The sequence below is a fragment of the Leptodactylus fuscus genome, chromosome 3, assembly GCF_031893055.1.
Source record: "Leptodactylus fuscus isolate aLepFus1 chromosome 3, aLepFus1.hap2, whole genome shotgun sequence".
In the NCBI taxonomy this organism is placed as follows: Eukaryota; Metazoa; Chordata; class Amphibia; order Anura; family Leptodactylidae; genus Leptodactylus; species Leptodactylus fuscus.
The window spans coordinates 113,972,861-113,995,751 of NC_134267.1; the positions used below are offsets into that span (position 1 = coordinate 113,972,861).

At 39.8% G+C, this 22,891-nt stretch overlaps 1 protein-coding gene across 1 annotated transcript in view; it reads left to right on the top strand.

Moving 5' to 3' along the window:
- Window positions 1-22,891, top strand: part of MCHR2 (melanin concentrating hormone receptor 2) — a 137,895-nt gene that overhangs the window by 111,554 nt on the left and 3,450 nt on the right. Inside the window, exons 3-5 of the mRNA XM_075266653.1 lie at window positions 3,310-3,519; window positions 11,351-11,545; window positions 16,559-16,678. Of these exons, the coding sequence (XP_075122754.1) occupies window positions 3,310-3,519; window positions 11,351-11,545; window positions 16,559-16,678 (525 nt within the window). The remainder of the gene's footprint in view (window positions 1-3,309; window positions 3,520-11,350; window positions 11,546-16,558; window positions 16,679-22,891) is intronic.

The following is a 22,891-nucleotide window of genomic DNA, read 5'->3' on the forward strand; positions in this document are numbered from 1 at the left end:
TTCACCTCTTTTTGTTCACTCGTCACCTTTTTTGTGTGTCAACGAAGGGATGCTGTACCCTTTTGGGACGCTTCCTGACGGTTGTCCGGAGACGAGGCCTGTAATGGGTCTCTCTCCTCTGTCAGTCGACCTGTCCTGGGGAACCGGGGCAGGCGCAGACCTCTTGCCTGAGTCAAGGAGTATCTCTGGTGGTGGTAGCCCGGAGAGAAACTAGACGACTGGTAGTCCTGAGTACCCTCGGTGGTGGCAGCCCAAGGGGAAAACGGACGTTGGGGACCTCCTGCTTTGGCAGTTGGTCCATTGGTACTCGACCCCACTCGGTCACCTTTTGGTCCTTGTGGGGAAGAGTTAGTCAGGAACCTCCCTTCCCTTTAGGGAAAGGGTGCATTTTTTGGCAAGCATCCTGGGCACGTTTTTTTTTAGTGTGACACCCACACTTTTTTCGTGCACTTTGTGTTTTTGATTGGCACAGACGGAGACCTTCGAAAAAAAAAAAAAAAGAATGAGCAGCGCTTTACTCCATGGGAATGGAGCCTAAGATTGAAGCCTCATATTGCAGAAAGTTGTTTTTTGTTTCAAATTTTACGAAGCCAAGGATTTACCAGCAAAATCTGCAAGAAATACTTAGCTTTTATGCAACGTGTGACCTCCGTCTGAATGTACAATGAAACTTCTGGGCAGCAATATTTTGCATCAGTAGCCATTTACTGAGATTGTGAATGAACCATATACTCCATGATCTTGCTTCCATAATATTATGTCTAATAGAGGGGCCAGCCAACTGTGGCCTACTGCTACTATTACTACATTTTTACCAGTGTTGGCGGATGATGAAAAGATTTTACAGTTATAATAGTGTATTCTTGCACTATGTTTTTGGCAAAGAAAAAAACAGGCCACCTCCAAAAAGTCAAATTCATTACATTGATTGTCATTGCTCCACTGATGGAGTTGGAATTTTTTTCTCTAGACCCCATAATTCCTGACCAAGTAATACTGTTAATTTTGGTCCTGATATACTATTTAGGTTTTGTAAGGAGGTGTCAGACAGGTACAGACAAGGGGTGTGATTCTGAGCTCTGACACTGGCTGCCTCTGATTGGAACTCTTAATCATACCCCCTGCCTGACACTGACCACCTAAAATTACAGAGCTTAAAGAGGACCTTTCATGGGTTTGGGCACAGGCAGTTCTATATACTGCTGGAAAGCCAACAGTGTGCTGAATTCAGTGCACTGTCGGCTTTCCCAATCTGTGCCCCGGGTAAAGAGCTAGCGGTACTGGTACCGTAGCGCTTTACAGTCAGAAGGGCATTCCTGACAGTCTGTCAGGAACGTCCTTCTCCACAGCAGCACCAATTGCGCTGTACAGTGTGAGCGGGGTGGAACGCCCCCTCCCCTCCTGATAATACTTGTCTATGGACGAGCACTGTGAGCAGAGGGAGGTGGCGTTCCTCCCCGCTCACACTGTACAGCGTGATAGGCGCTTCTGTATAGAATGACGTTCCTTACAGATTGTCAGGAACGCCCTTTTGACTGTAAAAGAGCTATGACACCGGGACCGATAGCTCTTTACCCGGGACACAGATTGGGAGAAGCCGACAGTGTGCTGAATTCAGTGCGCTGTCAGCTTTCCAGGAGTTTATAGAACTGCCTGTGCCCCAAACCCATGAAAGGTCCTCTTTAAATAGCTCATCAGAAACCAAAACTAACTGCGCTTGTTGTTTGGGAATGGTGAGGGCTAGAGAAGAAATTCCAACTGTGCTGGAATCTTTTGAGTGATGCCTATTAACAAATGCTACGAACTTGAATTGGTGGAGATAGTGAAAGGTCCTCCTTAACCCTTTTCCAACATCCACATACTATTACGGCAGATCCCGGGTCATTAAATATGGCAAAACAAAATACAAAAAAACTTGAACTCACCCCCTTTCCCTAGAATACCTATAAGTCTCAAAAATGACTGTGAAACACATACACATTAGGTTTTCCTGTGTCTGAAAATGCCCATTCTAGAAACTTATAAAAATATTTTTCCTGTAGGGTTAATGCGAGAAAAAAAATGTAACGTTCTGAACCACAGTTTTTTTGCTGTTTTGCCTCTGGTAAAAATTTTAATAAAATGTTATGAAAGCAATAGTTATTCCCCAAAGTGGTAAACTAAAAAGTACATCTGGCCCCACAAAAAAAGATGCCCTATGCATCCCCATATGCTGACATATTAAAAAAAAAAAAAAAAAAAAAAGGTACACCAGTGTATAAATAATCACTTTTTACTGTTTTTGGGTGCTGTTTGGAATGAAAAGAAAAAGCTAAATTACACCAGATTCATACAAAAAAGAGTGAGTTTGACGTGAATAAATTGTCAGTTCTTGGACACACATAGTACAGTATTTACCAGTAGCAGTACTGGCTGATGTCTGTTAGTCTGTCTATCTTAATAAGAATCTACACACTTACCCAATTCCCTCGCTGTATTATCTATGTAATATTGCTGTCTGTAACTGTAAAATGATCTGTATTTTTATCCACAATATGGGCACCTCTCTTTCTGCTCAGGCATTCTATTTTATTTATGAGCCAAGAGTGACCTCTGGACTATAGTCCTTCTGATTTACTCTAGCCTGTCATGAGGGTAAACCTGCCTGACCCCACACCTCATATCATCCTTCTTCTTTCTCTATGCTTTAACATAGCAACCATTTTAGCCTGTTTGTGGAAACTGAACAGCAAGATGGTCAGGATAATTTGAACCTGAAACCTGAACTTTTTCTATAATGTGGGACAAATCTGATATATTCTCCAATTAGAACAAAGAGGAGAATTAATTTACAAAAGATAACTATAAGCTCTATGTTGCTTCTCACATATGATGTTGCCATTTTGATATCGCGCAACAACCATTGACCTCTGTTATGTACAGTTGACTTGTTCATCTTTATCATTTTCCTATATTCTCCCAAGCTTTATTTTGCGCTATTATACCTCTAAAATCAGTATCCGTTACTTGTCTATTGTTTCTTTTTTCATCCCCATATTATTATTCACATGCATTTTACTGCTATATACATGCTCAATGTGCTCATCTGTGTTTGTACCGTGTGAACCAATACCCTACCCTTTAACTCTGGTAGGCACTTTTTTTTTTTCTTTCTTTTCCGGTGCTGAATAAAGAATATTAAGCAGACCAATTACATTGTAATCTTAGCTTTGTAGCTTGCCTGTGACTATAAATGTAACCTGCAATCAATACTTTACAATGCAAGTCCAGAAAACTTATTGTTTCATATATTTGTGTCTTTTATCTCAGATCTAGAAGGAAAACAATACCTGACATCTACATCTGTAATCTGGCTGTGGCAGATCTTGTTCACATCATTGGAATGCCATTTCTTATTCATCAATGGGCTCGAGGAGGAGAATGGGTATTTGGAAGTCCTCTCTGCACTATAATTACATCTCTGGATACCTGCAACCAATTCGCCTGCACAGCTATTATGACCGCAATGAGCTTAGACAGGTAAACAAACAACTGATCATTTTCTGTTTCAATACATTTCTAATATATATTGCAACATGAAACTAGGAAAATGTAACGCACATATCTACAAGTTTAAAGAAAATATACTGTAGTTATATAAAACATGCTTAAGTATCAAGGCAGACGTGAATTGATGAAAACAATTTGCAGATATATACACTGTCTACCAATAAGTATTTGGACACATGTGGGAGAATAGAAAAACAACATTTATTCATATTCTATAGTTGGTAGAACCCAGCAGATGCTTCCTTACGGATGGTATTAATCGACACAATACTCCCGAATGCCTGTTCAAACCTCCGGTGTATGTGTTTCTTTGGTTGGGTGTGATTCTTCTGAATTTGTCTGGCCATTACCCATCGGTCTCTGTCTCCCAGTTTCAGGGGTCTGGCGACTTGGGGCACATTCTGACAATCATTGTTCACCTTCCACTTCGTAATCATATAGGCCACTGTAGATTTTGAGTAATTCAGTTTGCTTGCAATGCTCCTTAAGGATCGACCATTTCTGTGGTACCCCACATTTACGCCTTTCTCGAAATCGGACAACTCTGCACTTCATGGCATCTTGTATGTGACTAATGCCAATGCACTAATGCCAATGTTGTTTCCTATTTAACTGCGGATGGCGTGACGTACATCATGACCGCAGATATCTTCATTTGCATGGGTGTCGAAATACTTATTGGTAGATAGTGTACATTAGTCTGCATTCTCCATAGAAGATGAAATGCGTGTGTTCACTGTTTGCCCTCTACCATAGAGCATATAAATGTATGTGCCGAAAATAGATACATAAGGTGCAAAGTATATAGAATAATGTAGGGCTTAGTGTACACATGCGAGAAGGTAAAGACCCACAAAAAGCATCATATAATAAATAATAGCCCAAATTAACACTATAAAGAATACTGCTGACCAGCAAGATGTGATATTTAGTATATTTGACCAATGTTTCTAATGTTATTTTGCATCCTGTAAATACTTGGTATAATGTGAATATGGTACTGGATTTGTGTCCTAGCTAAAATGCTTACCTTTATACATAAATAAATAAAGCAACACAAAAGACACAAAAAAAAGTACATTGTGTTCATCACATCTACTGTGAAACACTTTTCTCAGCAACAGTTCTCTAAAGTAGTCCATGAATGCTATAATTTAGCCTCAAATGTTATATAATGTTATATATGTATGCTTTCTTATTTTCTATGTAATCTATTAAATTACTACTTGTCTTTCAAAAGAAGAAAATTATGCAATATGGATAAAAACAGAAAAAAAACTAAGCAGATAGCCACTGACAAAAAAAAATGACAATTAGGGACAACACGGTTGCTCAGTGATTAGCACTGCAGCCTTGCAGCACTGTAGTCCTGGGTTTGAATCCTACCAGGAACGACATCTGCAATGAGTTTGTATATTCTCCCCGTGTTTGTGTGGATTTCCTCCCATTCTACAAAGGCATATGGATAGGAAAAAAAAAAAGTACATTGTGATCCCGATATGGGGCTCGCAATCTACGTTAAAAAACAAAAAATGACAATTCACCCACAAGGCAATATTACTAAGGGTAGGTTCACACAGAGCCGCTCAGGAGTTTTTTTCCAGGAGCCGTTTCTTCTGGCTCCCGGAATAAAGAAGCGAGGTGCTCATTCTTCAGGCCATTTCACCTCGCGATTCGGCTTGAAGACTCACCCTCCGTCGGACTAGGCCCATTCATTGGGCCTAATCTGGAGCGGAGTGTGCGGCTGGATGCCGCCTCAGTGCATCGGCTTTCAGTTACGGCTACCCGGTTTTTGGATCAGAACTGTTCTGATCCAAAAACCCCTGTGTGAACTTACCCTTAGTATATTGGAGCCCATAGAGGAAGGGTCTACAGCTAATAATAGCAACTAGCAGCTGCTACTAGGGGCAGCTTACTGCACAGTTTAATGCTAGCACTTTACAAATATTCCGTTTCCCCTAGTGTTATATAATATATAGTGTTATGATATAGTATATCAAAGGAATTATTCGACCCTTACATTATTTGCAAACAAATGATATGATAAAACTAATGTAGTAAAACACTTCCAGTACCTTGCCACATCTATGCCGCATGTTCCTGTTCCTTTGTGCTTTTTTATTGTTCCACCTCCAGCCATACCATATGATTGTAATATGTGACTACCGTAGCCAGTCTATAGCTGCAAGGGTGGTGTCAGTGGTGTCAAGATGGGATTGGTAAGGTGTCATTTTTTTAGTCAGAAACCTAAAGTTTCCTACAAATGTATACAGCTAAAATCAGAGTATTGGATATTATTGACTATAAAAGCATAGTACATTGGGACCATTCTGAATCTTTGATGCTTTAGGATTTCTGAGTAGGCCCCTCAATGGATGAATTATAATGGTATAATCATATAATATAGAGAAACAAAAGAGAAACGAATGAATGAATGAATGAATGAATGAATGAATGAATGAATGAATACGACATTTTCAACAAAACACTTTCTCAGTGATTTCAAGCATTACATTTGACATGACCTTGTTGCCTCCTGTAAAAATGCTAGACGTATTCTCAGATACTGCCAGAGGACAAGGGGAACTAGTCTATTACATTTACATACACTAGTGCAGCCAATGAGAATGCTGTCATTGAAAAATCTAAAACTGGTTTAAGTTTGCATACAGTGGCAAATGTGAGTTATTGCACACAATCCTAGAATTGGCCAAATCCTCTTTAGGCTAAGGCTCCACTTTGCTGAAACGTAGCTTCTTTTGTTGCAGATTTTGCAGCAAAGCCAAGAATGGCTACGAAGAGAATGGGAAGTATATAGAAAGTAGTTATACTTCTCCCTTCTGCTCCATCCACTTATGGCTTGGCTCAAAAACCACAGCAAAATCTGCAACAAAGAAAGCTGTGTTTCCACAATGTGGGGCCTTATACTTTGTTCACATCTGCGTTCGGTATTCTGTTCGGGGAGTCCGCATGGGGACTGAAAGCAACTGTAAAGGGTGTGCAGTGAAAGCACACTGACCCCATTGACTATAATGGGGGCCGTGTGCTGGCCGTGTGCTGCCTGTACAAATCATATGGACAGGAAAGTAGATTGTGAACTACTTTCCTGCCCACATGCTCCCTGCGGAGATCTGGCGCCAAGCACACGGACCCCATTACAGTCAATGGGGTCTGTGTGCTTTCACTGGCACACCGCTTACAGATGCGTTCAGTATTCCGTTCGGGGGGGTCCTCATGCAGACTCCCCTAGACGGAATACCAACGCAGATGTGAATGAGGCCTTCGCCTAAATGTCAAAAATTATAGTATCTGGTAACTGTTATCTAACTGGGCTATGTAAAATTATCCTTCACGTCTAAACACTATCCATCATTGCCTTTGGAGAATTTGTACAGTAAAACATTTGTGATCACAGGACAAATATAAAGGTAAGCTAAAAGTTTTTAGTCATTACAGTGAAATGGGTAATTACAGGAAGGACCCCTGCCTAAATAACCGTATGATTGATAGACAGACAGTAGTATTTAACTTCAGAGGTTAAACAAAAGTTCCCAATGTGATAGCGCAGCTGTGTAAATGCAGTCTTTGGAAAAAAAGCCCTCCTACGTATGCTATGAAGTATAAAATTACTGGATAGGAGTTATTTTATTCTTCTCAGCATCAGATTTACAGCAATTATCTTGTTTAAACTTGCAATTCATAATGAAAAATCTCTTAGGTAAGCTCTCGCCATGATTACCACCATTGTAAAAATAGATTATTTTTTTTATCTTTACAACTTAGTTCCGTCACAGTATGAACATAGCCCAAGCGCTATTATTAGTTATTCAGAGAGTAGCTGTCATCCTGTGGAGGTTTACTATTATGACCTGGCTGATAGATGTGTATCCAATTTACAAGACCCACTATAATAAATCTTTCCACAAAATACAGCGTTCCCTGTTCTTTAGCAGCTTGAACAAATTCAGGTAACAATTATGATCAAGTATTTCACAGTATGTTCTTTTTGTAGTTTAACGGATATAGATGTTTACCTGTCCAGTTATAGTTATATACTCTTGTCTGTGATCTCAGAAGCTTTTTCTTTTATACTTCAAAGTATTTTCTTCCTAAGCACATCCTTAGTCTTGTATCAGCAATCTCTCTTGATACTTTATTTTATTATGGATCTGATGCATTTCAATGGGTTATATTAATAACTTTTTATTAACTTTTTTGAATTATTGATGACTTATCCTTAGTATATTTTTCTCTTACTTGTATAGTGAAAAGGGGATATCGTCACTCCTTAGGGAGAGACCATCATTAAGGTGTGTGGACTCTTTTTAAGTCATAGACGCTCCACTGGGAAGAGGATCATGGGAACAATATGCAAATCTGTCTTCCATGATGTAAATAGGAAGATAGTGCCTCAGTCATGCAGCCCAATAGAGGGCGCTTCTTTTAACATCATGGCCGACCTTCCCAGAGGCGTTTGCTGCAAATGATGTGGGATTTTACCAAGCCAGCCAGTGAGAAGACCTGGCCTCTGGGAAGGTCAGGAATGATGTTAAAGGGAGCACCCTCTATTGGGCTGCATGAGTGAGGCACTGTCTTCCTATTTACATCATTGAAGACAGATATGCATATTCTTTCCATGATCCTTGTATAGTGAAAACATAGTCCTTTGCAGACATTGTCAGGCACTGTCCCCTATAGGAAATGCCCTATCAGTATTTCTTTTAAGTATGGGAAGGAGAGAAGGAAACCCACTCAAACACATAGAAAACATAAAAACTCAATGCAGATGTTCGTTTTGGCCAGATTCAAACCTAGGACTATGGCGCTGCAAGATCACAGTGAGCCATGGTGTTGATAAGTCTGCAAATGAAAATTCTATATTTATGGGAAAACCGCAAAACATTTCCGTGGATATAATTGGCATGCTGCGATTTCCAAAACTGCTCCGGTTTTGAAAATCGCAGTGTGTCTGCACCAGGGTTTTAACCACAAAGCGGGCATGGCATTTGCTAGAATCCTATCCACTTTGCACTTACTGTAAAATGCGTCGTTTTCTCATGTTGTTTCTGCCGTTGGCAAATTGCGTCTTTTTCGACCGGTGCGGTCCCGTCCTAACAGTGGACAAAGCACGTCCATAACAAGAATTTGACTGTGTGCTGTCAGTGGAAAACAGCATTGGGTTAAAACAGCCGCGTGACTGAATTATGAATCAAAAGTTGTGTTTTTTTTGTAGAAAACAGAGAAGGACAAATGCAAACTTTCTGTTGAGATATCGATGTGATTATCATTCCTAGTGTGTTTCCAGGTTGCCTTTAGAACTCTATAATAATGAACTCATTAGCAATCGCTCTTTGTTCACATGAATAAGATCTAATCAAAAGAAGTCCTAGTTCATTTTAAGATTACAGAAATATTTTTTTTATATATTTAGATGTATTTGTTGTTTTCATTCCTTTCATTCCATGTTTAATGAGTAGTCCTTAAAAAGAGAAAAATAAGAAATTAAAATCAACACAATTTTCCTTCATTATTTCCATTCAAGATAACACCCCGTCTTTGTTAATTTCAGTAAACCCTTGCTCTTTAGTTGGGAGTAACACTGATGAGAACTTTATCCACTATTCTATGGCAGTAAAGATCAGTGACAAAATATCAGGAATCATTATTTGAATGATTTAACAACTTGTTCTTGATATTTTGCTAATGGTGCTATTTTTGATTGAAAATATCACTTCTGCTTTTTGATGGTTTAAATAAAATGTTACTATTAGTGTAGATGAGTTATCAGCAGCTTTCAGTTTATTATTAACAATACACTGAAAGTTGCTGTTAACACATCTACATAAATTGATTAACTTAAAGGGGTGTTCCAAACTGGCTTGTTCAGCAACCTGCATGCTGTGTGCTCTGTTAAATTCCTGGTTTTCTCGGTACATTGGTGGGCGAGGTTCCACTTTCTCTACTAGTTCTCTTCATAGCAGTATGTTTGCAGTCAGTAATAAGGGATTGGTTGTACATAAATTACCACAGTATCACTGGAAGATGCACAATATGAAGCTGATGTAGCAGAGCTGGATTTGATGAAAATCCAAAATTTATGTGCTACAGGAACACGAGTCAGCTTGCAGTAAACTCTGTTTTAAGTCTGTGCTTACATACAGAGGTAACAGACTCCCTATCTCAGCCCTCATCAGCAAAATTTAATTAGCCGACCTGATAACTGGAAGAGCAGAGGATAAACGATTCAGAAATGCAAGCTGCTCCAGAACTCAACTCCCCTTCCCCTATCTGAAAGCAGCGAGCTACGTAAATTGTCAGGGGCATAAAGATAAACAGCTCAGAAATACAAGCACGGAGCACTCAGCTCCCCCTCCCCTATCTGAGAGCAGGTAGCTCATCACTTGTCATCCCCAAGTCCGTGGTTATGTAAACGCAGCGTAAACAATGAAGTGAATAACTTAAAATAACGTGAGCTCTAGTGGCGCAATCGGTTAGCGCACAGTACTTATAAGACCGTAACTGGTGAGCAATGTTGAGGTTGTGAATTCAAGCCTCATCTGGAGCACAGATTTTTGGGGCAAAACGGTGGCTCAGTGGTTAGCACTGCATCCTTGCAGCAATGGAGTCCTGAGTTCAAATCCCGCCAGGAACAACATCTGCAAGGAGTTTGTATGTTCTCCCCATGTTGCATGGGTTTCCTCCCATTCTACAAAGACATACTGATAGGAAAAAAAATGTAAATTGTGAGCCCTATATGGGGCTCACAATCTACATTTAAAAAAAAAAAAATTAACAGCCAAACAAAGCAGTTTTGCTGAAGCAATGTATTTAGGAAAAGTCTAATTCCACATAAGCTAGCAGTATAGAGAGGATCCTTGAGATGGGACAATCCCTTTAATTTACCACAGAGCAGTAAGAGAATTCTCCTCCCCACCCCACCCACAGAGATCAGTGATTTACAGCTCCATCCTGTCTTTTCAGATACAATAGTGGAAAATTCTGCTAGTGGAAAAAAAGCTAGCAGAACCCATTGAAATCAATGGGAGGTGCTTTTTTACAGTGTAAAAAATTCCACACCAAATTCCTCACTATTTTCCTCTGTGTGAATGGACCCTAAAGCTTTTTTTCTGAACTTCTAAACATATGGACAAAGAGTAACAGAAACAAAGTACATATAAGAAAAGTTCCCCGGAGGGAAAATAAAGAGGAATTACTCTGCCTTTTCTACCTGTGGGCTACCAACGATGGGATTCCAATGCAGGCCGTTGTCTTTCCATCTCAGCTATCCGCTGCTGATAAGGCCCAGATGAATGGGCGGCCTAATGAGCAGGGATTCTCAAGCTGTGGAATCCACGGACGAATTAGCCAAACATTCCATGGCAATATTGAGCAGGACACTTATTGTTTTCAGTGGCCTGCTATGATCTCTTGCTTCCCATTGAAGACAATAGGAGGCAGAATCGGCCACAAATCTGCAGAAAATTCCTCCATGTGAACATGTAAACCATATATCGGTATTTTCTATAAATAAATACATATACAAATAATTACCCACAACAGTACCAATAATCAATATCACTCTAAGGGGCTGAGGCATGGACATACAGTAGAGTAGATCCGGTGCATATGCTGTATGCTACTCTAAATGACAGATCTAAAAACACTGCATTTGAAATTTATGTAAAAGCATCTGAAAATCAGACACGAATGGAATAGTTTGATCATTATTTCTATTTTATCATTATAATTTTTCTATTATTTATGATTATTTTAATAGAGATGTTCTCATTTTATTTAACAGATACATGGCTCTGGTCCAGCCTTTTCGTCTTACAAGCTTGAGGACAATATCAAAGACAATCCGTGTTAACATACTTCTGTGGGCAGCATCTTTTGTAGTTGTGTTTCCTGTCTGGGTCTATTCCAAGGTTATCCAGTTCAAAGATGGGTTGGAAAGTTGCGCATTCGACCTCACAACACCAAATGATGTTCTCTGGTAAGTATGAGAATATTAAATCAGTAACCATCCTGTCAATTAGACTATGTTTTTTTTTTTAAAGACCTTTTAACATTTTTTATTATTTGTTTGAAGTGTGTTATCTATGTAGAAAATTATCATTTCTGAGCATTACTTTTCTCAAACAAGTCAGGTTAATAGAGGAGTTTAATGGCTTTTGCTTCTGTGCTTTCCATAACCTTTCAATAATGAAATAAAGAACTTTTGGATCCTTTGTGTTCTTCTATGATCTAACCTTGCAAATTATCCTGTAATAGTAATAATGGGAATATTTCATAAATCATCAAGTAAAAAACTCCAACAGAGTGCACAGAGTAGGACGCAACTGAAAGAAATCCTATTTCCTGGAGCTGTTTTCAATTTTTTTATATATAAATTTGGAGTGGTAGATTTCAAAAAATTCTAGTGCAACTTAAAAAGGTTCTGTTACTAAAATAATAACAGCAGTATGTGTTAAAATGCCAAAAAAATAATCCTCACTTCTCCAATTCCTATGCAAAGTCACCATGCCAGTCAGTACAGTATATCATAGATAAACTTTAGGGGTTATGCAACAGTTATTAGTAAAGAAAGATGGGATTGTAAGGGAAATATACTGTTTTATTATTATTTAAAGGGGTGTCCTGGGAGTTGAAATTGATTGGCCTGGACCGGGGATCGCTGATGAAGGATCCAGGGGTCCTGGCCACATCACAACTCCCAGGTCATGTGATCCAATGAAGAGTTCAATTTCCCTGATTGCTTTGCCCCCTCCTCTCCTGATCTCACAGGTAATAATGACCTGTGCTATGGGGGCTGGCTTTGCTATAGTCAGCCAGCCTTACAATCCCATCTTTCTAAGTAATTATCTGTGAAATTGTGGAAAGAGGGAGTGGGTAGCATGAAGTAACGTTCTTCCCCCAGGTAATGTCAGGGGTTGTGACGTGGCCGGTAGCCCAACAATCACCATCAGCATTTCTTGGACTAGGTAGATCAATTATAACTCCCCTCATAACTTTACATACATTTACTGCAGTTACTATTTCTTTAAGGGGGTGTTCACAATACCGTTGGTGTCCGACAGCAGTGTCCGTAGCTACTGTCCATTCAATATTTCAGCAATGAACACTAGCTGTGTCCGTTACAATTTCCATTCATTTCAATAGCATTTTATCTATTGTCCTTTAGTGTCTGTTTGTGTCCTTAAGTGTCCATTTACAACCATATTTTTTCAAGCAGACAAAAAAATCCTACATGCAGGACTTTTCTGCCCATTTGAAAAAACGGACAGCAAGTGTCCGTTTTTTTCTTAACATTGAGGTCTATGGGCAACGGATGGTAACTGATAGCCATCAGTTACTGTCCGTTATGATAGGTGTACTTTTTTTTTCTTTTTTTTTTTAAACGGACACCTTCTGTGCGGACACCAACGGTAGTATGAACCCTACCTAAGCTATATATCCCCTTTACATACTTGATGTTATGAGAAATACATTTTTCCTGACTCTAATCCATCAATCAGTATAAAATCCTGGATCAGCTTGTCCTTAAAGGGATCCTATCATTGAGACACAATTTTTTCTAAGTACCACGTCCAAATAGCGTTAAGAAAGGCTATTCGTCTCCTACCTTTCGTTGTCTTCTCCGCATGGTCGTTCGCCTACAATCCCGGTTTTTCTCGGTATGCAAATTAAGTCTCTCACAGCACTGGAGGCGGTCCTCAGCGCTCAAACAGCACTGGGGGCGTCCCCTAAGCTGTGAGAAAACTCTCTCCAGCACTGCCTCCATCTTCGTCAGCAGCGTCCTCTTCAGCCTCTTCTTCTGGTGGTGGCTTGTCACTTATGGGCCTCGGGCCTTGGGCAGAGCAGATTGTGCATGCCCACAGGCCACCAGAAAATGTCCGCTTACAATACTGTGCAAGCGGCCATTTTCTCATGGCCTGTGGGCATGCGCAGTCTGCTCTGCCCGAGGCCCAGAAGTTTCAAGCCACAGCAGGAAGAAGAGCCTCAAGAGGACGCTGCTGACGAAGATGGAGGCAGCGCTGGAGAGTTCTCTTGCAGAATTGGGGATGCCCCCAGTGCTGTTTGAGCACTGGGTCCCACCCCCAGTGCTGTGAGAGAGCTAATTTGCATACAAAAAAAACGGGATTGTAGGCAAACGACGGCGCGGGGAAGACGATGAAAGGTAGGAGAGGAATAGCCTTTCTTAAGGCTATTCCAATGTGGTACTTAGAAAAAATTGTGTCTGAGTGAGGATCCCTTTAAGAAATTTGAAAATCATAACCATATTCATAACCTGTAATATTTTTCCATTCCAGAAAAGCATCCAGGCCCTCCTTGAACTTGCACAATGAATCCACCATCAGCACTTCTCTATCTATGCTGCTGGTGAAATGTTCTCTCTAGACTAGCCTAGGAGTAAAAAGATTATTAGGAAGTTCCTTGTGGTGGCCCTTCATGTATTTGTACATTGTTATTATATCTCAAATCTGATAGGAATATTTAATAGATGTACTGTATTATATAACATGTATTCATAGTCTGAGCTTTATCAGGCAGCTTATTTATAGTGTGGCTGTTTGACCCACAACTGTTTTCTGAAAATGTTTGCACGGTTTGATTTGCCAAACTTAGACCATCTTTGTTTGTGTTACATGTATGGAAGGAAAGAACATGTTAATTCTATCCATATGTAATTAGCGTAATTAGCATAGTTGTATGTATTTAAATAGGATACATTGATATTTCTATGTAGTGTAGGAATATAGTAATAGCCAATTAAGTGAATAGTTGACGATTATTGGACTATTTCTCTCTCACATGCTGTTTATTTTCCTCTGGATAATGTTTTAATGCCACTTCACTATCTTCTTGTTTTAGTCCTCAAAACACATTCTCTTTATCCCTCATTGCACTTCTTGCTGTTTTAGTAAGCCACATTGGTTTGTTGATTAAAAGTGTATGATTTATATAAAAATGCAAATAAATTTATATTAGTTGCTAAAAGTAGAAAACAAACAAAAATTTATGTGCACCACACGTCCTAAAAAAAATAATTCAAAGTTCTACATATCTCTAAGACCTATGCCTGCATGCATATATCTATGAAATCACCAGAAATGGAAGGAACAAAAATCTGCTTTTAAACGGTATAAACTTATACTGTACAAACTTAAAATGTATACAAGGTATCATCCTATAAAATGTAGGGATTACACAGGGCCACTTTAACCATAGGGCCGACGGTGCATTGGCTGTCCCACTGTCCAGGCAGTGGGTCCAAACTACTCCAAATCATCATTGTCTTCTGGATGAAAATGAGTTGAAGCCAATAAAGAAGTAGGGAGCTGTCCACTCCTTGCTTCACCATCCAGCTGTTGTCTTTGCTCCTGTGTCCTGGGAGCAGGAGGCGCAATGTAGTGATATCACTTACATCACGCCTGTTGCTCCTAGAAGACTCCGGGACCAGAGAGGAGTGAACAGAGGAATGGAAAAGGTGAGTAAAAAGGTTTGTTTTTTTCCTTTGATATATACAGTAGGGGAACATGAAATTGTGGAGGCAACCGAGGGGGAAATATTGAAACTGAGGGGGCAACCTGAGGGGAGCATGTCAGTGTAGGGGGCATGATATTGTCGGGAAACCTGGGGTGAGGACATGATACTAGGGGGCATGACACTCGAAGGGCAATCTGGGGGGGTGGAAGGACATGATACTGTGGGGGAAACCTGGAGTGAGGACACGATGCTGTGGGGGAAATTGGAATTGACAACTTGTGTAGGCCTCATGGCAGATATTGGGGGAAAGAGAGATTGGACATATTGGATTTAAACATTCCCATACTTCCCAACTTTCAAAGGACAGAAAGAAAGATAGAAAGTGCAGCAAATTTAACCCCACCCACTTCTATTTTGATCCCGCCCTTTCCCATCCATTTCTCTTTGTTCCCCCATACAATATAATACCCCTACAATCACGCTAACATGATATGCCCCAATATTATAATATTCCCACCTAATTGCCCCCACAGTATAAATTCCTTCTCCTGCTGACCCCACAGTTTAATGTCACTCTCCACCTACCTTTACAGTTTAATGTCCCCTCCATTTTCTCCCAGTTTAAATTCCCCCTAAAGTTGCCCTTAGTTTAATGTCCTCGATCAGCTGCCTCCAGTTTAATGTGCCACTCTAGCTACCACCACAGTTTATTGATCCCCTCCATTTCCCCCAGTTTAATGTCCCCCTCCAAATTACCCATACTAGTAGCTTATGTAAATTGAAGCCTTTTTCTAAATATATTACTTTATAAATTCTGCCTTGTTTGCCTGGTATGTGAACTTATTCCTCCCACTGTTTACACAGCATTGCAATAACCACGGACCTGGGAAAAAGGACAAGTGACATCACTCACTCACTGCTCTTGCCGGCTTCAGCTAATTGCAGTTTCTTGATGAAGCTGAGTTTATTATCTCTCTATTTAAACATACAGATAACACTGAGTCCGTTCTGTACAAGAATCTGCATATTATCTGACCTTCAGAAATGTTTGTCCAGTTCAGCAGGAATGAGGAGGGGGGAGAGAAATACAGGAAGCAGACACTGCATGCAGCCTGGCTTATATAATTAGATGGGAGAACCCCTTTAATATCACTGTCCAGCTACCCCCATTTTATAGTCCCTCTCTATCTACCCCTAGTTTAATGTTCTTCACCTGGCACTGACCAAACATTAAAAAAAACTAATCAGCTCTCCTAGATCTGGGAACTACCTCCCAATGACGAGGCAGTGGGACAGAACCCGGAATCCGTGTCTGTCCCACTGAATCCAGGATGGCTGAGAGGTATGCATTGCTGATCTCTTGTTTTAGCTGGAAGGAATCTGATGTCAGAAGTCTCTGTGTATTGCTGACTTTGTAATATTTCTGATAATGTTTTTCCATTTTATCAAGATGTAGTTTTTCTTTAATGCATAACAAGTGAACACCATTCTGTGTTTGTTTTATCTGTTTATTTTTCAGGTACACACTGTACTTGACAATCACAACATTCTTCTTTCCTTTACCACTAATTGTAGCCTGCTACATATTAATTTTATGTTATACGTGGGAGATGTATCATCAGAACAAGACAGCAGGACGGTAAGTTAAAAACTTATACTGAATCTATAACTGTGTCTGTTTCAACTATTCTTCATCTGCACAAGCAAAATTTGTAGTTTAGTTGAGCTATTGGATTAGCAGGGATGTGTAGAATATAAAAATAATGCTAATACCTACTAACCGTGGCCAAACTTCTAAACCCCACCATATGGCAGTCTCCTACACCCCTTCCATTTTACAATGGGTCAATAAAATCAGTGAAATCTATAGGATGGAGGAACTAGCCACTGGAACTCCATGTCCAGAATAACATTCTTCAAGACAAAGAGAACCACGGACCAAAGTCGGACTTATATCAAAAGTTCCAGGCGATAGCAATTGCGCTTCCACCAATAATATATGAAAATATTGGCTTTATTTGGCAAACAAACACAACACATTTCGGGCTTTTAAAAGTCCATTCTCAAGTGTAAATGGCTATAAAACATATATATATATGAAAAATACGTAAAGATATTGTATTTATACATGCATGCATCTTAATTCAAATAAGAACATAATATTCCTGGGTGTCCCAATTTCAAGGACTAATGTTTTTAACATTATATCTTTATTGAAAATGTTTACATACCATAAGTAGCAAGTAAACACAAAATGAAATCGCTAGAAGCCACAGATATTAAAAAAAGACAGTCCTGGTGCAGTATGAACAGCTAAAGCCCATTTCACATCTGCATTCGGGGATTCCGTTCCCCTCTTTGCATGAAAAATGCAGAGAGAAAAGCACTGCAAGCAGCACTCTTCTCTCCACATTTTTCATGCGGAAACCGAGCAAAAACCACACGAACCCCATTAAAGTTTGTGGGGTTTCCTAAAGTAACCACTTTTTTATGCATATTAGGTTTCCATTCGGGGTTACGGAAACCCATGCGCAGCTATGAACTGGGCCTAATTCCGAGGAACATATGACAAAAGTAGGATTGTATAAACATAGATATAAAGTCTAGTAAACTAAGTTAGTGGAAGGGTATAACTGGATGGGGGTGAGTTGATAGTAGGGATATTGGAGAGTGAAAAGATGTAACCTATGAAAAGACAGGGCGGGGTTTGTGGAGTGTGGGGGCGGGAGGTTATAAAGCTGTTCCTAGTAGTCGCTGTATGAATGCTATGTACGATTACAGTTTGTGGTCATGTATTGCGTTATCGAAATAGCGGCCTGATTTGGTGCTCCACTCATAGAATATTAAAGCGCAAATTTGTCGCAGTCTTTGTTTATGTTCCAACAGAGTTAATATTTCATTGCAAATATTATTGAGTTCTGAGAGGCTGGAAAGTTGTAGGTTGTCTCTCTGCTGCATTTCAAGGGTATCAAGTTTGGAGAGAAGTTTTTTTAATTTAGCACTTGCTTCCTTTTTCCTGCACCAACCATGTGTGATCAGGGTCCACCTATAGATGCATTTTAAGGTTTCCCATTGATTGGATGTTGTATGCATGGTTTTGTTGGAAGTGAGTGAAGTTTGGTTTAAGATCAGACATGCATTGCCTACCCAGCAGAAGAGACTCCAGCAGAATTGTTTAGGAAGCACAGGCTCTGGTTCAGGTTCAGAGTGAACAATTGGGTAGCAGTAGTAAGGGCAAGTCTAGAGCTTGAATGATAAGAGAATGATGAGGTTGTTTCTCGAACAGATCGGGAGGGAGAAAGGGAAGTCCCGGCAGCATGGTATTCCATGGTGTTGGGGGATGGCAAACAGGAGCTTCATAGAAGCAGCTCTTTGCCTGAGTGTGATGTGTAAGAGGTCAATAAACATGGAAATTTTAGCTTCATCAAAATGTATCACCCTCTGTTCCCTAGCTTTTTGCATGATCTTCTCTTTAATGGCATAGTACTGGATCCTGCAGTTGACTTCTCTAGGTTTCATAGGGACCGAATTTAGGGAATTTAGAGCCTGTGTGCCCTGTCTATTTCTATGTGCGAGTCAACTGACAAGTAGAGAGTTAAAGATGGCAGTGAGAGTGGGCACTAGGTCAGGAGTACGGGTTGACCCAAGAAGGCCTCTAAATTGAACATTATTTCTCCACCTATTCTTGACATCATCCAGTTGGAGTACAGGTTTCAGTTCTGGGTGGAGTCGTTGAAGCACGTTGCAAGTCTTGTGTGGTGGTTTTGACTGAGGACTTGAAAGACTCCAGACTTCAGTACTTTTTAGGTTAGAGAAGTTCTTTTTGACCAATTTAAGGTCATTCACCAGGCCCTCTTTAGGTCAGAGGCAAGATTATCCATGTCCATGGAGTTGGTTTTTGAGATTTTCAGAGAAGATGGTAGTCCTTGTTGCATTTGGGTGGAGCTGAGGACCATGGTTGTGGTGTGTTCCGAGGAGGCTAATGGCAGCAGACCCTTTGGGGGATCCTCATGAGGAGGAATTATTGCAGAGGAAGCCAACTGAGAGAGTTCAGAGGAAGGTCGGGGCATGGGTGTTGAGTTTTCATAGTTTTAATGGATCTCTGAGATAAAATAGAGACAACTGTCATTATTATTGAGTATTGATACAGAGTTCCTAAAATCCTATTTGGGACTAGTCAAGATAATGAGGACATCATTAATAAATCTAAACCACAGGTCAATGTGTAGTGACCATTTTTCCATGTTCTCAGAGAAATCATATTCTGCCTCCCACCAGCCCAGGAAAAGTATGGCATACATGGGTTCACAAGGGCTATCCATCACCTCTCCCTTTGCTGGTTGAAGAAACAACCTTTGAATATAAACAAATTATTCTCCAGCACAAACTTGAGGAGTTTCAGCACAAAATCATTATGTCTAGATTATCGCTTACCTCTATTCTGCAAGATGTATCTGATCCATAGCTAAGATTGTATGTGGCGGAACTATATAAAAGCCTCAACAACGAAGCTTGCCAGCAGGCTACCAGATTCCCAATGGATGCCATCCAACCACCTGAGGACATCCATTGTGTTCCTCACATATGATGATGAACTAATTTGTTAAGGATATGATGGTATTCAAAGATTCATTTTGCTGTGAAGAGTTTATATGTAATTTTCAGTGAGAGGCAGAAATAGCTCTCAATACTGAAGCAAGCGAAAGAGTGAAAATATGCAGGATTTCACAGAAATGATCCAAAATTTGTTAATAAAGTATATTACAAAATTTATCAATAACGCAAATACTACCAGAAAATCAAAAGTTGACTGAAAGTTTAGTTACGCTTTAAAGGCAAAACCTTCTTTGTAGCTTTAAGTGCTGGATAATCGGACTTTCTGGATTATTGAAATAAATTTCACTGTATAAAGCTTGGAAATATATTCATTAAAAAAGTTTCATGTAACAACTCACTGCTGACTGAGCAGAAGATCTATTTTTATGGTCAATTTCAGGTGTGATAATGATAGAAAATTGTTCATTTCTGTGATCTCAGCATTTGAATTCCTTATGCATCCTTCCCAAAAAAAAAAAAAAAAAACTAAATTGAAACGCTTAATATGGAAAGGCCATATTAAATTGGTTTGCAGCAAAGTGTTCAGCATTAATCTTTTAGAAAACGGTAAAGGATCATGTCAAAGCCATTTGAAATTCCACTTAAGCGCCATGAAACTCCACTGGCCCTAAACTTGAATAAAACAACATATTGATGCTGCAACCTTGCAGCTAATGGATACGAGTTGCTTTTATTAAAACAGATTCATTCTAAATATATGTATCTCTTTACAGAGAAGTCTACGAAAATGAGATGTCAATTTGTTTTGACAGTACAACTTTTATTGCTTAAAAGTCACCTCAAAAGATGTGTGTAAGGACACATAATCTACAGAGATTGTATATTATTAATGCAAACAAGCTTGCAGATGCTTATTTACTGAAACACAATGTACATGGACCATGTACAAGGTCTCCTTGGATGAGAAACTGGCGTGCACCTAAGTCATCACTTGGGGGCATGGTCCTCTCTAAACTTTGTGGTATGAGCATGATAGAGTTAAAAATGCTAATTCATACAAGCAGATAAACCTGCTTTTTGGCTTCTTAAACTGGTTAGTATGATGTTCAGTATTGGGCGAATCGGCTCGAAACAAGCCTGATTTGTCCCAAATATTCCAAATTGAGACTGTTGTAACATGATACTGTATATGGTGAATATTATACTCTTCGACCCCAGAGTATAATAGGGGTAGATCCAAGGGAGATGTAAAAAAAATAAAAACATTTATATTCACCTTTCTTCACTACTTTTAGGCCTCCTTGCAGTTTGTGTTCTTCCTCCTCCAGGCATGTGATGTCTCAGAAGAGTGCTAAAGCCCTGCTGTAACCTCATGCCCCTGGGGCCAACACTGAGGCTTGTGAATGGGGCTTCAGTCGTGAAATGGGCTTGATTGAGGGAAGATTAGCATAATTGTTTTTTTTTTTAATTATTTTACACCTCTCTTGTGCCCAAACCTATTATATCCTGGGGTCTGAAAAGACTCCAGAGTTTAATTCTACACTCAGTTCTCTCCAAACAAGTTTGGACCAAACTGAGCTGAGGGATCGTCAATCCTTAATGTGGTTTTAACTCTTTAATTTGCAGAACAGCCCATTCTGGAGGGAACACTGCTTGGGGGGAATTTGGCATTAAAGAAAATGATCTGCATTTATATTGTTTTCCTATATCAATAAGAACAGAATACATGGAATAAGATGAAAAAGAAGGCAATCTGTTCTCTGAGAATGTAATATAGGAGATCCAGTAACACTGTAATGCAAATCCAGGTTATGATGCAGCTGAAAAGTTTCCTGCCACAGAAAACACAATAGTGAAAGCTGCTCACTATCTATGACTAATATGCAATCAGTAATAACAGTGTTATAAGACTTTGTACAATTCTCCTCTCTCCATTCACTGTGTAAAGAAAGCACAGGCCCTGCCTCCTGTGCTCACTGTGAACTCATCTTGCATTTTTAAAGGAAGCCTATCACCTACCCAAATCCCTTCAAGCTTCTACCATAGTGCTGTAATTGCTGTGACATGCTTACATATCATACCTTCATTATGTTTCTCAGATCTTTGAATACAGAAGACAAGAAAATTTCTTCATTATGCAAATTAGGTACTTGGAGTATGGGGGTCGTTCCAAGAGATCCCCCAAGCACAGCTTTCTCATGAAAACATGCTCTGTTCCACCCCTTGCCCAGTGGAAAGTGATAGTTCTGCTGCTGTGACATAATCATCTGCTCAGTGAAGTCTCACGCATGCGAAGTATGCACTTGTAGTATTCAGAATATACAATTCATATGTGAATATGCAGGTACGAGACTTTGTGGGGCATACAGCCCATGCATGAGAATTCACAGACCAGATGATGATATCACAACAGCGGGACTATTGTCTCCCACTGGCCATGGGGTGAAACAAAGCTGTACAGGGGCATCTTGTCAAGAGAGAAAGGTTTGGGATATCTCTGGGAATGACCCTGCTCTGAGTACCTAATTTGTATAATGAAGAAAACGTCTATTTTTCAGCATCCATGATACTATGAAACAATGAAGTTATGATATGTAAGAATGTCACAGCACATACAGCACTATGGTGGCACCTTGAAGGGATTGAAGTAGGCGATAGACTCCCTTTAATGATATCTATGGATGAGCCTTCCCTAGTAACAGGGAGTGAACATCCAATTAGCTAGAAGGAAGACACCTAGTGGCAGCAACTTTAGAGAGTTTTTCAAGCAGAAAATAGCTACATTTTTATTTACACATGTTAAGAGTATTACATTTTGGTGCAGAAGCACATGCTCTATTAATGCATAAAATTTGATTCACTCCCACCTTCCCTGGCGCTTTTTTTAGACCAATAACTATGCAGGGGAAGTGGGACAGGAACTAGGACAACATAGGCATTGGAAAAAAAACATATACAATCATTGGCTGGCTAAATCATCATCATCAGCAGCAATAATAATACTGGGACTTGGGCATGTTAGATGCACCCAGGCATGCCTTCCCTGCTGTCCCAGTTGCATTCCAGAGGTGTTGGCATAATTTCCTGGGGTGTCATAGTGGACTTGGTGACTCCAATTGGTCAAATTTTGGTTTCCCTGAAACAAGCATGTTTTTGCTATAGACTATAATGGGATTCGATATTCAAACGAATAGTCGAATATTGAGGGTCTACTCGAATCGAATTTCAAATTTTCGAATATTTCACTACTTGCTCATCTCTAATAACCAACGCACAGTTCAAAAATATCTCCCTC